This window comes from Pan paniscus, chromosome 6, assembly GCF_029289425.2.
Source record: "Pan paniscus chromosome 6, NHGRI_mPanPan1-v2.0_pri, whole genome shotgun sequence".
Lineage (NCBI taxonomy): Eukaryota > Metazoa > Chordata > Mammalia > Primates > Hominidae > Pan > Pan paniscus.
Window position 1 is genome coordinate 140482784 of NC_073255.2, and position 17526 is coordinate 140500309.

General features: G+C 37.8%; 1 protein-coding gene across 3 annotated transcripts in view; it reads right to left on the reverse strand.

The window, feature by feature from the left end:
- Window positions 1–17526, reverse strand: part of RELN (reelin) — a 520521-nt gene that overhangs the window by 150221 nt on the left and 352774 nt on the right. For all 3 annotated transcript variants that reach the window (XM_003825720.5, XM_055114793.2, XM_063606317.1), the window contains exon 20: window positions 15221–15457. In XM_003825720.5, the coding sequence (XP_003825768.3) occupies window positions 15221–15457 (237 nt within the window). The remainder of the gene's footprint in view (window positions 1–15220; window positions 15458–17526) is intronic.

Sequence of the window (17526 nt, forward strand, 5' to 3'; positions counted from 1 at the left end):
AGAATGGGGATAACTCCACTTAGGACAGGATTACCTTTCTAGCCTTCTTTATTCCCACCTCCAAGAAGGCTAGTAGGCCATGACACTGGCCAAATGGATAAGAGCTTAGTGGAATTTGAGTCTCCACAGTTCTCTGCTTAGTCCATACTACAGCTCCTTTGCCTCGCCCTCCCTTGCTTAATCTCATGTATTGCTGAGGATCTGTTTTTTGATCAGGTCGGAAGCCTGTCCACAGGGAGGGATCATATCTTATTCATCTCTGCATCCCCTAAAGCCCTCAGAACCTTGCCTACAACTCACAGAAGCACATTGTTTTGGACATCGTGATTTTCTAACAGCTGGATTATCTCACTTGACCTTTGAGTCAAGACCCTCTGGGAGACCATTAGGGATCCTTAACATTGTGTTATGGAGAAGGAAAATGGAGAAGCTGAGTTGCTGGCCTCAGGGTCACACAGTTACTAAAAAGCTAGAAACTAGGCCTTCTGGTTTCTCCTTTGAAGTCCTTTCTACTATGTCCTGTGTATCAAAGGCTCCCAAAGAATGTTTGTTAAATAAAATGAGCATGTGAGTAAGGTCCCTCAACTGGGGAGTAGGGAAGTTTAACAAAACTATAGTTACTTAAATGCTGTAATGAATACCGACAAGGTTTTGAGGTTATCTTCACTTAAGTAAATCAGTTTCTGCATTTTTCCCAGAGCCTCTTTCCCATCTCCAGAAAAAAAGCTCTTTTATATGAAAGGCAGAGACACATAGCCAAAGTAAGTGGTAGAATACTTGAGCCACAAAGTTCCTTAAAAGCAAATTCATGTCAAAGAGCCAAGCTACTTAGGGAACTGAGCCATTTTTTGCAACTGAGCCCATCTCTTTAAGAGCGGTTTAGTATATAAGTCAATATGGATGAAATCTCACTATTCATGTGCCATAAGAGAAGCTAATGCATCCATATTTACATTTCTTAGAAATCTTAGCAACATTCTATTATTTTCAAGGGTCCCACAGAAAAAACAGCTCTGCAGAGCTTATTTCTAGAGAAACAGAAGAGCCATACAATGTTGTTTTTGTTTTGATACCATTCAGAAGTTATATTCATCTGAAGAAGAAGAGGTGAATGAATGTACGCCTCTCTGATATCATTCTTTTATTGGTTATGTTCTTGTAATCATCAAAGAAACGTTTACTAGATTAGGCAGAAAAACTTGTTGATGTTGTGGGCTTAAAGGCAGCATTTTAACTCACTTGTTATTTCTATGATATTACATTTCAAAACAAACAACCATATTATTTTAGTGGATTATAGAAATTGTATACTTATTGGAAAAAACAACCCGATAATATAAAAGCAGCATTTTTTAAAAGGTAAAAATGGGCAATTCCACCTTCTAGAGATGACCACAAAATGTACAGTTATGTTTTGGTAAAAATACTTCCAGACAGTTTTTCTCATGTGTACACACACATACTTTTCTTTTTTTAAAAAATTATGAAATCATAGTAAATATGCTTTACTCCTTTTTACAACATTTAATTGCCATCTTTCTATATTGACAAAATATGGTGAGACATTTTGATTTTTAATGAATCAAGCCAATCTTCAATTATAAAAAGTTGGTGAGGTTGTTTTCACTTTTTACTATTATAAGAAATGCTTCTATAATATACATCCTTGTATATCTTTGTGCACTTGTCCAATTATTTTCTTGGGATAAATTCCCAAAAGCAGATTGCTTCGTTAAAGCAAATACACACTTAAAAAGTTGACACTTATTGTCAAGCTGCCCCTCCAAAAAGATTGCACCAAGTTACATTTACCAAGAACATCAACAATGACTGAGGTGCCACTGCTTACTACTTGTCAATACTGAACTTTTTATTTTGGTCACTTTACGCCTACACTCTCTTAATCTACATTTTTTGATTACTAAAGAAGTTTAGAAGCTATTCATGTTTATTGGCTACATATATAGTGTGTGTGTGTGAAGCCTTTTCATGGACTTTGCCCATTTTTAAAGTGGGTTTATTTTTACTTACTGATTTGTAAGAGTTCTTTACACATTGAGGATATATAGTCTGTCATATGTGTTGAAAATATTCCCTTGTTTCAAATTTGTTGTAATGTTTTGTTTCTTTAGGGGGGTTTGTCCTCCCGAAACACAAGTTTAAAACTTTTAAGTAGTGGAATATGTGACTGTTATAGTCCCTGATTCTGGTGTCATGTTTTATTGGTATCTTTTGAGACTGTCTCTAAGCCTAGTTCATGATATCTTCATAAATGTCTATTGGACATCTGAAAGGAATCTATATATATATGTGTGTGTATATATATGCATATATGTGTATATATGTGTAGATATATGTATATATATGTGTATATATATATTCCTTTCAGATATATATATATTCCTTTCAGATATATATATATATATTCCTTTCAGATATATATATATATATTCCTTTCAGATATATATATATATATATTCCTTTCAGATATATATATATATATTCCTTTCAGAGATATATATATATATTCCTTTCAGATATATATATATACACACATTTATTATATATATACGTGTGTATATATACATTTTATTTGTAGGGTACAATCTTTATCTACTAAATCTTGCCTGTTAATTACTGCTATAGTTTGGATGTTTGTCCCTCCAAATCTCATTTTGAAATTTGTTCCCTAATGCTGAAGATGGGGCCTAATGGGAGATGTTTGGGCCACAGTGGTGGATCTTTCATGAATGGCTTGGTACTGTCCTTGAGGTAATGAGTGAGTTCTTGCTTTATTAGTTTCCCTGAGAGCTGGTTCTTAGAAACAGCCTGGTACCTCCCTGCCCTCTCTCCTGCTTCCTCTGTCACCATGTCACCATGTCATCTCTGTACCCACTGGCTCCCCTTCTCCTTCTGCCAGGAGTGGAAGCAGCCTGAATCCCTCACCACAGGCAAATGTCGGCACTGTACTTCTTGTACAGTCTGCAGAACTGTGAGCCAAATAAACCTCTTTTCTTTACAAATTACCCAGCCTCGGGTAATCTTTATAGGAACACGAATGAACTAAGACAATTACCTTCTTAATTTGTCTATGTTCTCACTTATTTTTTGTTTGCTTGATCCATCAAGGACTAGAGCAGAAAATTAAAATAACACTCTAAATTATTGTGGTTGTAATTTTCCGTTTGTAAGTTGAACAGGTTTTCCATGATGGTCCCCATTCTATGGTATTCAATGTGTGGAGACACTGATTTTACCCTCCCATGGGCTTCTGCCTCTGATAGTACCACCTGTTACTGGTCTCTAGCCTCTCCTTCTGCGTAGAAGAGGCAGAAGCTACAGCTCCAAACAAATTTGGAATCTCTCTACCAATGCATTTTGGCATGTATTTACCCAATACTTCATTTAAAATGTCTTTATGGATTTCTAAGTGGATAGACAACTTCTTATTCATCTAGTTAAGATTTTTGGGTTATGTCAGGAATCAAAAATCTTTTGGAATACATGTACTTCTCAGCATCTGTTTCAGGCTCTTTTTATACTTTTTGTCCCTAGCACCTGTGTTGTTTTGCTTATCTTTACCTTTCCTATTTAAAGTTCACAGTGTATATTCTTCAGCTTTTTCATTCCCATTCCCATTCTCTCAGTTTGGAAATTTACACATAAGTTATTCAATTCAGGGCTAGAATCTTAAAGCTAGATAAACTTTTAGGCCAGTAAAAAGCATAAGTTGAGTTTCTTGGCTGCTGTTAATTAAGTATTTACACTGGCCGGGTGTGGTGGCTCACACCTGTAATCCCAGCACTTTGGGAGGCCGAGGTGGGCAGATCACGAGGTCAGGAGATCAAAACCATCCTGGCTAACATGGTGAAACCCAGTCTCTACTAAAAACACAAAAAACCAAAATTAGCCAGGCATGGTGGCGGGCACCTGTAGTCCCAGCTACTTGGGAGGCTGAGGCAGGAGAATGGCATGAAACCAGCCTGCAGTGAGCTGAGATTGCGCCACTGCACTCCAGCCTGGGCGACAGAGTGAGACTCCATCTCAAATTAAAAAAAAAAAAATTCAGCATTTACAGAAAGATGCTATCCAATGAAAACTCACATCAAATTGGGTGCTTAGTGGCAGTTTATTCTCAAGGGTCAGATAACTTCATGGGAGATAGAATTGGGGGGAATGTGTCCACTGTGAGGTTCAGGTTGTCTGTACACAATGGCCATGATGACCACAAATGAATGCTGTCTCTTCTTCTAACTGGGCTATGTGCACTTACAGCAGTGCTGCTGTGGGATGGGAGATTCTTTCAGAAGCCACAGAGAGCAGCTCCTCCACCCCTTCTGTTGAAGTCCAGATTCCATTTTCAGCCCGGCCACTCGCCTGTGTCTCCTGTGGAACTAGGCCAATTTACCCAACATTCCAGATGCCAGCAGCTAATTCCAAAAACTTTAACAAATATATAGTTTTAAAGTTTATAGAAATTTGTTGGTGAGATCATGGTTTCAAAGATTTCTGTCAAGTTTATGTTAATGAGTCTTCATTTTGCCCACGTCACGGCATTTTTAGAAAATGCGCGTCAGCTGGAGCAATCTGTGGACAAAAAAGCAAACCTCTGCTAGGTGCCTGCTGGAGGGGGAGTCAGTGCAAAGCACAGCATGGGCTGTGGACCCCAGAGAAGAAGGGAAAGAGGGAGACCAAGGGTCAGAGAGGGACCGACTGCAGGAGACCATGCACCTAGGGAAGAATCAATCCTCACAGCTCTCGTGGTGCCCGCCCATCTTTTGTCAGGAAAGTAAGAGTGTGTGTATATGTGTGTTTGTGTGTGTGTGTGTGTGTGTGTGTGTGTTTGTAGAGGAGTTGTCAGGGGCAACACTTCCCTGCGACTAATGTGGGAATGAAGGTGATCAGAAGAGCCTTAGCTGTTTCCAGCTCCTCCTGCTTCTGTCCACAACTTTTGATATGGTTTGGCTGTGCCCCACCCAAATCTCATCTTGCATTGTGGTGCCCATAATTCCTATGTGTTGTGGGAGGGATCCAGTGGGAGATAACTGAATGATGGGGATGGGTTCACCCATACTGTTCTCATGGTAGTGAGTAAGTCTCATGAGAACTGATGATTTTATAAGGCTTTTGCTTGACTCTCATTTTGTCTCGTCTGCTGCCATGTAAGACATGCCTTTTGCCTTCTGCCATGATTGTGAGGCCTCCTCAGTCACGTGGAACTGTGAGTCCATTAAATCTCTTTTTCTTTATAAATTGTCCAGTCTCAGGTATGTCTTCCTCAGCAGCGTGAGAATGGACTAACACAACTTCAATTCATCTCTGATCTCAGGCTATCCATAACTCCCTGACTCCTGTTTTTCTTATGTTGCATCCACATTATCTCCAGATTTGATTTTGGTTGAAGATAACTCACCTGATCCACATTTTTTTTTTTTTTTTTTTTTGAGATGGAGTCTCATCTGTCGCCCAGGCTGGAGTAACAGTGGCACGATCTTGGCTCACTGCAGCCTCTGCCTCCTGGGTTCAAGCAATTCTCCTGCCTCAGCCTCCTAAGTAGCTGGGATTACAGATGTGCACCACCATACCCAGCTAATTTTTGTATTTTTAGTAGAGATGAGGTTCCATCATGTTGGCCAGGCTGGTCTTGAACTCCTGACCTCAAGTGATCCGCCCGCCTCAGCCTCCCAAAGTGCTGGGATTACAGGTGTGAGCCACCGCGCCTGGCCTAACCTGATCCACATTTATACCACTTATCATTAGGATTTGCCCTTTCAATACACTCCTGTCTCTCTCAGTTCTTTTCTGTCTCCTCTATTTCCTTGAACATCACTTCCTTTTAGAACAGAACACACTGGTTGATGTAGTCAGGCCTGACAGCCCTGGCTGAAAACATTTAGCATGGAGGGGAGAGAGAAAATACACGAGGAATCTTTGAAATTATCTTTCTTTTTCCTTCCAACTCTGTGCAACCACATGCCTTATTTAGAGCATACTCAAACAGAGTCATTTTAAGACTTTTGTAGGACCTCGATACTTTTAATTTTGAAATTTCATCTCACTTCACAGCAAACATATTAAAATGCACCTATGTCTCACGTTAAATATAAGTATTTTGGGTTGCAAAAAGTAGTCAAATGGATTTTGTAACATTGCCTTTAAATTTTATTTGGCTACTAGTAATGCATTTAATATACTTTTGGCTGTGATTTCTCAGCATACTCAGGAATCTGACCAAATTATTTCCATCTTGAAATTTTATGAATATTAAATTTAGCAATTAATGAAGTTAGCCTAATGTTGTATTTTGTAGACATTTAATTAAAATATATTCATTTTAGTTTGGTGAGTTTCTTCTCACATTTTTGAGATAATACACAATTTTGCAGCCCTTGGACTTTTCCCAGTCTCCTGGAAAGCTTGGAGGCTGCAAGCACTGTGCCTAAAAGGAGTAATGGAAGAGGTTCCTAGGCAGAGGCACAGTTCACACGAAGGTGCTGGGAGAGGAAAGAGCTTGGCTTGTTGGTGTAGAGAGAAGGAAGTGCAGTGTGACTGGAGTAGACTGAGTGAAAGGCAGCAAGGCAGGGGAGGAGGCTGCAGAGGCTGACCCACATGGCTCAACCAAGGCCTATCAAGATTTTGTGAACCACTGTCCATAGAAAATAACTGTCTCAGACTAGGCTGGGTGCCGTGGCTCATGCTTGTGATCTGAGCACTTTGGGAGGCAGAGGCAGGTGGATCACTTGAGGCCAGGAGTTTGAGACCACCTTGGGCAACATGGCAAAACCCTGTCTCTACTAAAAATACAAAAATAAGCCATGTGTGGTGGCAGGCGCCTGTAATTCCAGCTACTCAGGTGGCTAAGGCACGAGAATCACTTGAACCTGGGAGGCAGAGGTTGTAGTGAGCTGAGATCGTGCCACTGCACTCCAGTCTGGGCAACAGTGTGAGACTCTGTCTCAAAAAAATAAAAATAAAAATAATTGTCTCAGACTGCTAAATTCCTGTTTCAACAAACCAGAAAGAAGCACAAATCTAAACCATCAAATGTAGACTTTTCTTGCCATTAATTTGTTCAGCGGTCTGTCTCCTTACTTCTGAAACCTCACTCAGCTATTTAGTCCAAAAGAAAATTTTTAGAGAACTCTAACTTTGGAGAAATACATGACTTAAAAATTAACCCCGTGGACATCAACATGGCATAAGTTTTAGAATATGGCCATTAAATCCATCCCTTAGGCAGGTCCTGATCATTACTACATCCTCTAATATATATCTTCAAATAGTCCATTCATCCACTGCCACCATCCTATCCTAAGAACATGCAGATGACATTATTAGCATCCTAGCTGAGCTCCTTCTACTGCTCCTTCTATTATCCTCTACCCCTATTCTCCACAATGCAACCACAAATATTTTTTAAACATAAGGAAGATTACATCACTCCCCTGCTCCAAATTATTTGCTGGATTCCTGTAACACTAGAGTAAAATCCAGAATCTTTATATTGTCCTATGAAGCTATATGATCTAGTTTCTTGGCTGCCTCAGGGTATCTGCCTTGCTGTTCCCTCTGCCTGCAAAGCTCTTTTTCCATACTTTTACATAGTTGTTTCTTTCATTATTCTAGACTGTAATGCCTCCCAAGGGGGCTTCCCTAACCCTCTTACCTAAAATAGCTCCACTCTCCACTTCTGCCACATAAAACCCCATTTCTCTTACCCTAACAGCACTTATCACTGTCTGGAATATTATTATGAATTTGAATACTTGTTATTTCCCTCTAGAATGTAAGGTCCACAAGCAAAGGGCCTTTCTATCTTCGTCTCCAACACTAACTGCTACACTTTTAGTACAAATAGTGCTTGTAAATCAATCAATAAATAGCTGAATGTATAAATTAGTCTATCAATAAATGAAAAACTTCAGGTAATGAAATCCTCATGGTGCAAAAGCTAAATAAATAGGCTCTAGCTTAGAAATTCACTTATAAATCTATTCCATTATGTTAGCAATTTTATAGAGGCACCAAAAGTCTTCAATACTGAGAATACTCTTCACAGCTGTTGAGAATAATAGGAAGTGACTTTTCCATTTGCCACTCAATGTATTTACCTATCTATCTGCTAAGCTTCCTAGACAATCATTTACTGTGAAATGGTCGTTGAGGTGGCTCCTGGGAGCCATCTCACCCGGACTGACTTCCTTCAGCAGTACAATTTCAGTTGATTTACTGCTCTTTTTAAGAGTCTTTGTAAGAAACAATTCCAAGAATACTCTAAGCTTGCTAATAAACTATTTAAAAGACAAAATTTCTGTATAAGCTACAGGTTAATGTTTCGTGAAAGGAAAATCCTAACAAAATTTACTTGGCTGTTATTCTATAGGTTGATTCATTTTATAAAAGATTGTCAGTAATTTTTTTCCTTGTAAACCAAGGAATACAGCTATCTAATATTGCATTTAGGCACTAATCTGACTCCTCCTTTGCTCATGTTTACCAACAACACAATCCTTACATTAGTATCAGGCAAACAATGACTAGTTTCCCAAGATTGGTCTAAAGGAATAAAGATCTGCATGTAGTAAAAAAATGATGAGTTCATATCCTTTGTAGGGACATGGATGAAATTGGAAACCATCATTCTCAGTAAACTATCGCAAGAACAAAAAACCAAACACCGCATATTCTCACTCATAGGTGGGAATTGAACAATGAGATCACATGGACACAGGAAGGGGAATATCATACTCTGGTGGGGAGGGGGGAGGGGGGAGGGATAGCATTGGGAGATATACCTAATGCTAGATGACGAGTTAGTGGGTGCAGCGCACCAGCATGGCACATGTATACATATGTAACTAACCTGCACAATGTGCACATGTACCCTAAAACTTAAAGTATAATAAAAAATATATATATATATCTAAAAAAAAAAAAAAAAAAGATTCTGATTCAAACCTCTGCAAACACATATTCCTATTTCAATAAATTAACCAAAAGGTAGCAGAAGGAGAGGTAGATCTCATTTTAAAATGTGTGGTATAATGCTTGCTAACTGTGTGCAGATCCTTCTGGGGCCTGAACGTCCCTACAGAAGCAGGTTTGTGCAGCATGAGCTCTGATGGTCATTCTCCAGGTCATTTTGGAAAACTCTTTGAGTTACCCATTACTACACATTATTGTGGATTCCTGATGGTCCTTATAACCTACACGTACCTTAACAAATAACCCATCTTTTGTAACTTAAAATTCCACCTAGCATTCAGTTCTGTCACATTATTATATAATAATATAATACTAAATTACTGGTTAATTGTTAATAAGCCACGGTACTATTTTCTAGCTCTTATGCTAAATGAACTGTATTTAACTTATGAGATAAACAGGCTTTTAGGATCCTTTTTAATCTGGGATTTTTGCCTGGGTGACTGCTGCTTCTCATAAAATATACAAATAATTTTTTCTTGTTCATGCTCATAAATACCCCATGAAATATGAACATATACTTTTAAAATGTCCTGAACATGTAGCATTTGTCAATTCCCTTTGACTTGGGCCACCCACACTGCAACTGTTCTCTTCATTTTACACCTCTAGCTTCCTACTCTCTCGGGCTGATCATGCTGGTGTGGAAAATCAGGCTTCAAAGATCCTCCCACCACATCGTCACATACCACTCAGTGTTACCCTTTTTTCCTCATGTCCCACCCTACTTTTTTTTTAAGTCGGAGTTTTACTCTTGTTGCCCGGGCTGGAGTGCGATGGCATGATCTCGGCTCACTGCAACTTCTGCCTCCCAGGTTCAAGTGATTCTTCTGCCTCAGCCTCCCAAGTAGCTGGGATTACAGGCGTCCGCCACCAGGCCCTGCTAACTTTTTGTATTTTTAGTAGAGACGGGATTTCACCAGGTTGGCCAGGCTGGTCTCGAACTCCTGACCTCAGGTGATCCACCCGCCTCGGCCTCCCATTGGGATGACAGGTGTGAGCCACCGTGCCTGGCATCCTCATGCCTTCTCTAATTCACAGCTGATTTCACTTTTTTCATGTTGCTCTTTTACTTTCTTTGTACTTTCACTACTTTAGGAAATTTCTTTCTCTAAAAAATGACCAACGGATGACTAGTACCAGTGATTTACTTGTGTTTTAAAAAAAAGAAAGCTATAATTAAAAAAAATAAAATTAGACATAAGGAATGAGTACCTTCTGTCTTTTATGCCCATGAAAGTACCCAAGAGGCCCTTCGAACATTTCTACAGGTATCCATCTTTAAATCTTTTAGTTATATCTGCTGTTCCTCACACAACATTAATGATAAACAAAAACTATAGCTTTTCTTATCTTAATTCTTGCTTTAATTATTAGTAGAGTCATAGTACTTTTTTCTACCTTTTTATTGCAAATGAACTGTGTTTAAATTACATTATGAGATAAACAGGCTTTTAGGATCCTTCAGGTATGGGATTTCCTAGTAACCTAATCACTCACCATTCACAAAATACTTTCTATGATAACATATTCAGTGTTGCTAGAATGTAATCCATCTGTGTAGTGATGGTGATTGGCATTTAGATAGGAAAGTACTGGCAAAAATAAGTACACCACTATGAGCTTTCTGTTGCACAACGCTTCAACCTTCTCCCTCAACCAAATCTAGTTTATACAATAAAGCTTTTATTTAACATTTCTTTTTTGATCTCTTTAAATTTCAGAGAATGCTCTTTTGTATTGCTCAGGCAAAATAACATCTGTTAGCTTCTAAAATTCAAAAAAGTTGCTCATTATGTGGACCTTATAGATACCAGTTTTCTTCCTTTCAATGAGACAGTGAAGGGAATGGAAATGGCAGGCTCATGGTAGGTATTTGCTATCTATGATCTCATTTAATCTTTATGACAATTTTGAGAGTAAGTACCATTGCTCCCATTTTACAGATGAAAACCTCAGGCTCACATGTATCCCCCTTTTTTTAGAAGAAATAAAGAAAAAAATTAAAAAAGATAAGGTGCAAAGAAAAAAAAACCACTCAGGCTCAAAGAGGCTAAACAAATTTCCTTGAATATGTGGCCTTTTGATGTTACTGTTTTGATTGATATGGGAACAGGTATGGTAATTCAAAAAAGAAATCATTAAAATACGTCACCTTCTAGAAATTATAAAAGAATGTGCAAGACTGGTGTTCTCACTCTATGCCCAACTAATAGTTCATTATTAGGGGCTGGCAATGGAGTGAAGCTCAGATATAGGGCAGTGGTTAGAGTTGGAGTAAGGGTTAGGGATGGCACTAGCTCATGAATGGGATGAAAGGCAAAGATGGGATGAATGGGTAGAAATTCTGGGTGGAGCTAGAAGTCAGGGATGTCTGTCATACATTACTAACAAAACTCAGTTATTTCCTCTTTTGATAAAGTTGCTTTGATGCAAACTTCCTAAAGCAGCTACATCAAAATATATACTTCTCAAAATTCCTCTTTAGTTAAAATTATCTGGCTTTAATTTTACAAGCTTCTAAGTGGCAGTGTGAGAATTTGAAATCAGGCCTACGACCTCAAAGCCTATGTTTCTACCACACCATATTTCCTAAAAACAATTGCCAATTCTAAATGCTACAACAACTATTCTCTCTCAATTGTACACTAATGTATTTATTTAGAGACAGAGTCTTGCTCTGTCACCCAGGCTGGAGTGCACTGGCATGATCTCGGCTCACGCAACTTCTGCCTCCTGGATTCAAGTGATTCTTGTGCCTCAACCTCCCAAATAGCTGGGATTACAGGCATGTGCCACCACGCTCGGCTAGTTTGTGTATTTTCAGTAGAGATGGGGTTTTACCATGTCGGCCAGGCTGGTCTTTGAATTCCTGGCCTCAGGTGATCCGCCCACCTTGGCCTCCAAAGTGCATGAGCCACTGTGCCTGGCCTCAGCTGTACACATTTTAAAACCCAAACTCTATATTTAATACGACAGCAATTTCCTTCAAACCTGTTGTATCTAGCTGGTTTATTAGATGGGGCAGAGGAATGTTAATGTTCCCTTGGTATTATCACTAATAGTATTAGATGCAATATTTAATAAACTTCAATTAGAATTTTTCCCTTAGTGATCTTAAAGTATATGTAAGAGGTTTTAAGGAATATTAGAACCCAAAGCAGACAGAAGTTCTGAGTTCAGATACTATGTATGGAAGAAAGTATTCAAAGAATTCAAAGCAATTCATTTCTCCACTGGAAAAAAGTGCTCTAGGATGACATACTGGAAAGTGATTTGTAGCATATTGACTGTAGTTCTTCTAATGAAAAAGCAATTGTCCAAGTTTTCCCTGAAGAACACTCTGAGTAACGACAGTCTATGCTCACGGAAAGTCATGAGTTAGAAAATGAGAACCAAATGAACAACCAGCTGAGAAAAACCAACAATAATTAATTTAACACCAGCCATTTGTAAGACCACATATATATTTCAAAATTTCCCTTGAGAGAAACAAGGTCATTGAAGGGCAGAGACTGCATACTTAAATATGTTTAAATAATTTTTACTTAATAAGACAATATGCTCCAAAGGTTTTACATTTAAAAAATGACAGCTTGTTTTAGGACTATGAGATTATAATAAATAGTTGGTCAATATCATCACTTAAATTTTAATTTTGTAACAAGTATTTCTGAAAAACATCCCCAAGGTGAATTCACATTAAATCTTGGACAATGTATTCCTCAACAGGGGCAGAGAGAAAACAATGTCACTAAAAGGGGTTTATTCTGACTCACTGGCTAAGAAAATAGGAACAGTTTGAGATCTTCCATGTTGTTTCATTTTAATGAGAAGCAAGCATTTTTCATGTCCTTATTAAAGTGGTTAATGTGTTTCTCTAGTCTCATTATCACCACCAGGGTATACTCTCTGTTGTTTCATAACCAAGACAACTCCTTTTTGCTTCAGAGAAGATCAGAAAGTCAAATCGATTGCTCACATGTGGTTGTTAATAAAACTCCTATGGTGCTGCTCAAGGTGCCCATGGGGATTGTACAATTATTTATGTTTTCTTATGGTTTTTCTATAATTACTGTGATTGTACTTTCACAAAGTAAATGTATCTCCACCAATTAAAGCGGTGGTGGGTTAAGAATATTCATCAGACTTGTGTGAAGGGATATTGTTCTTAGGGTTTTGATCAAAGCACAGAAATTAAACTGCTGTTATCATGCATTCAATGCAAGTGTTAAATTAAAATGCTCAGCAACTTTTGCATTTATCTGAGCAGATGCTAACTATTTATGAAAATAAACATGATACAGGACTTGCATTCATGATATGATTCTTTGTTATATTAAAAGTGTTAGGAAAAAACTCTTCTATACAAACTTGAAGGATATAGTTTATGGTACATGATCAGTTTGAATTACTGTCAATTCAGGTCAATTTAAATGTTCAGAAGCATAAAATTCTAAGAAATCTCATTTTGTTCTATACCTTTACACCTTATTTGCTTTAATCATTTATTTTCTTTAAAGTCTCCAGGACTAAGAAAGAACATCTGTAAAAACAAGCATCTGAGGCTATCAAATAGAAAATGTGTCGTCTGAGCCCAGGAGGCAGAGGTTGCAGTGAGTTGAGATCACACCATTGCACTCCAGCCTGGGTGACAAGAACGAAACTCTGTCTCAACAAAACAAAACAAAACAAAACCAGAAAGAAAATGTGCAATATAACCTTCCCTACTTTGTCTTATAGAAATTTAGGAATTTCATTCTATCCAGTTTGACAGTGCTTGCAGGAAAAGTGACCAGCTGTACTTCCATTCCATTAGCTGTCATTTTGATGCTAGAATTTTAGCCTGCTGTGTGTGAGATCTGACTATACATGCACAAGTCCCATCAAAGGTAATTTTCTGTACAATAGTGTGTAAAATTTACCTCTAATTATGATAAGGTCACTGATGGGTCATTTATGATATGCTCTCTGGAGGCAACAGTGGTGAATAGCTTTCAGTGATATTCATCTGAAGGAATTAAATTGGTCTGACCATGACTCAATACAAAATAAAAGTCTTTTAGAAAATTATTCTTCAACCATATTTCCAGTCCTAAAGGAACCTAGAGAGGGGCAGTATACACAGTGGTGAAGGTCGTGGGTTTTGGAATCATGCAGGACTGTGTTTAAGTCCAGGATCTCTGGGCCTAGAAGACCCTAAAAGATCTGGCCTCTGCACATCTCTTGGTTTCCTTGACACTCACTACCTCACTACCTGGTCTCCAGGACAACTGGCCTCCTTCCTGGTCCTCGAATACGCCATGGTCACTCTCGCCTGCGGGAACTGTGTGCACCGCAGTTTCCTGTAGTTGCATTTCTCTTCCTCCAGATCTTTATGTGGCTGGAGCTTCCATGTTCTCCCACTTTCCAATCAGTAGAATGTGTTATATCTACCATGTGAACTACACAAAGGTAGCTTTCTCCGAGAAGCCTCTCGAGAGTTTCCTATGTAAAGTAGCCAGCTCCTGAGCCTACTCAACACTGTTGTACTATCCTACTGATGTACATGAAGTACTAATCACCTTTAAATTATTGACTGTTTGTTGTATAATTAAATTCGCATATGACCACAGGAGGAAAAATCTAAAAATGAAGGGTAACTTAATTAGGCTATCCCACAATTTTGAAACCCCACTGGCATTAACTATATGAGTCACTGGTCCAATAGCGTTTGATAACATGGATTAAAAAGGAGATGTTAGTTAACCAATCATGGCTAAAAATACTTCTGGGGACTTATATAAGAGAGCATGAAAACAGAGCTACTCATGATAAATTTTATTAAAATAGTCACTAGAGTGACTTCATGTTTCATTATGAACCCCATGGGCCTCTGAGGGCGAATATGGTCATCACTTTAATAACTAACACTTTTTGAAGAGGTTTTTTTTTTTTTAAATATGTAATTGTGGGAAATTAAAATTTGAGATTAATAAATATGGGAAAATTTTATGTTTATTTAAATCTATCAGTATTTTGTTTTCGGTCCTACAAGACATTTTACTTGTAGACAAACAAGTAGGGTTGTGTAGACATACTTGTAACAACCTGAAAACAGTAGTTCTCTTTTCAAGTAGTTCCTATTTAGTAAATACTTGTCAACAAATGACTAAATGCTGAATAGACTGGAAGATCATCCTCATGTTCTAATTCCTAGTGCAAATTGTAACAATAACAATGATGAAATCCTTACCAAAGGGTCCAGTCGTGGCCACAGTATGGCTGAACATTTCCAAGGTAGAATCCCAGAGACTGAGTGACCTCCACAAGATTGGTAAAGTCAAGACTAATGCTGTTGAAAAGCACAGACGTCATGATAATCTCATCAATAGCCCATACATCTTCTCCCTGGGAAGAATGATACGGTTGCCACCATCTGAACTGAATTCCAAACTGCCTTGCATCACCTGGTAGTTCTACGGAGATTATTCTAGAGAAAAAAAAAAGTCAAAATTTAGATTATTTTGTATCTTAAAACACAAATATTTATAGTGGGATAGATTTCCCCCTGAAGTATAGTATTAAAGAAATAGTTCTCCCATGATTATAAACATTTTTTTTTGAGATGTCCAGTTTCCTGTCTGTTTCCAACAAAGTCTTCCACACACACCCCAAAATGTAACTTTGCTTTCACTCCTCTGCTTTTGAAAAAGCTCTCAATAAACATGGTGGTCAAAGTGACAGTATTCATCATAGTCTAGTAAAGGATCTTGGACAGCCTGTTACACATATTACAGTTTTGGCTGTTTGGAACCAGGACACTTCCTCATTCCCATGAGTTTAGCATAATGTGTGAGGTCATCTGCTGTGTCATGGCAGCTATGACAATAAACCTGCATCTGACAAATGGGGAAGAAAATTAAGAATAATATCTAATTTCCAGGAGCAATTATTGTACACAGCAGTGGGAACCATGTATTAATTGCCACTGCAATGACACCTACTTGAAAGCTCCATAAATCACAGTACCATGCTGATCGCATCCATACACAGGTGAGATGTGAAGCAAATGGCAAATGGAACATTTGTCACCGTCAAAGTACAATTAAACACCAGGAAAGGGGCTTGCATTAAAGACACACTGAAAGGGCTGAGTTTTTTTTTGTTGTTTTTTTTTGTTTGTTTTTTTAACTAATGAGCAAATAAAAACTTCCTAAGCCAGGTGACTAGTGGAATAACTTAGAAAGAAATTATTTTAAAACTTCAACATCTAAGGCTGAATTTACTGAGAAATTGGATTGGCTTTCATATTTTTATTGTGTGAAGAAACACGCTAAACCACCTCTTGGGAATGTACTGTTTTACATATTGAAAGTTATTTAAAAAATAATTACCTATTTTTCCTTTAAATAATTTGTACATGGATATATGGGGTAGACTAACATGACTATCACCATTGATTACACAAACAGTACAGAACTGGTAGGACTTGTTGCAATAGAAGAAAACATATTTTCCAATAGAAGAAAACATATTTTCTAAATAAAGGAAAATCCATATGCAAATACAGAAATAAAACTTTAAAAACACTTCTTTTTTTTTTTTTTTTTTTGAGATGGAGTCTTGCGCTGTTGCCCAGGCTGGAGTGCAATGGCACAATCTCAGCTCACTGCAACCTCTGCCTCCCAAGTTCAAGTGATTATCCTGCCTCAGCCTCCCGTGTAGCTGGGACTACAGGCACATGCCACCACACCCAGCTAATGTTTGTATTTTTAGTAGAGACAGGGTTTTACCGTGTTAGCCAGGATGGTCTCAATCTCCTAACCTCGTGATCTGCCTGCCTCGGCCTCCCAAAGTGCTGGGATTACAGGCGTGGGCCACTGTGCCTGGCCCTAAAAACACTTCTTAAACTAAAAATACATAGCTATAATACATTTATGAGTTTTAAATACTTTCTAAAATCTGTAAAATTTTTCATCAGTGTAAATTTATTAGAAGAGTCAGGTTTTGTTAAATTAAGTATTTTAGTAATTTTCATTTTAATTTTTCAAATCTGTTCATTAAACAAATGCATATATTTATAAAACTACATAATATATAGAAAGAAACTAAATAAACTATATTTAAACTGGTTTAACAATGAAGATATCAGTCATCGATTTAATAATTTAATTTGTTTAGCATTATGTTATTAGAAAGTTATAATTTTTCTTCATATTAATTATAAAAACAGTTACTATTCTCTCTCACGAAAATAAATTATTATTTTTTAACATAACAACTGGAAACTAGAATTTCCCAAGCAACTTTTAAGGAAAATAGTGTATATGAATGTGATATTGGTGACTGAAGTGACCAATATTTTCACGGCAGAGGTGTTAAGACTACAGGTCTGTAATCAGACTCTTGGGCCAGAGTTCCCACTCTGACTCCTAATGGTTAATGATTTTGCAACTGTAGATAAAGCACTTGGCTTCTATGTGTCTCAGCAGCTTTATCTGTGAAATTAGAATAATGCTATTCTTATGGCAAGGGCCAGAAACTTTTTTGTCTGGTTTT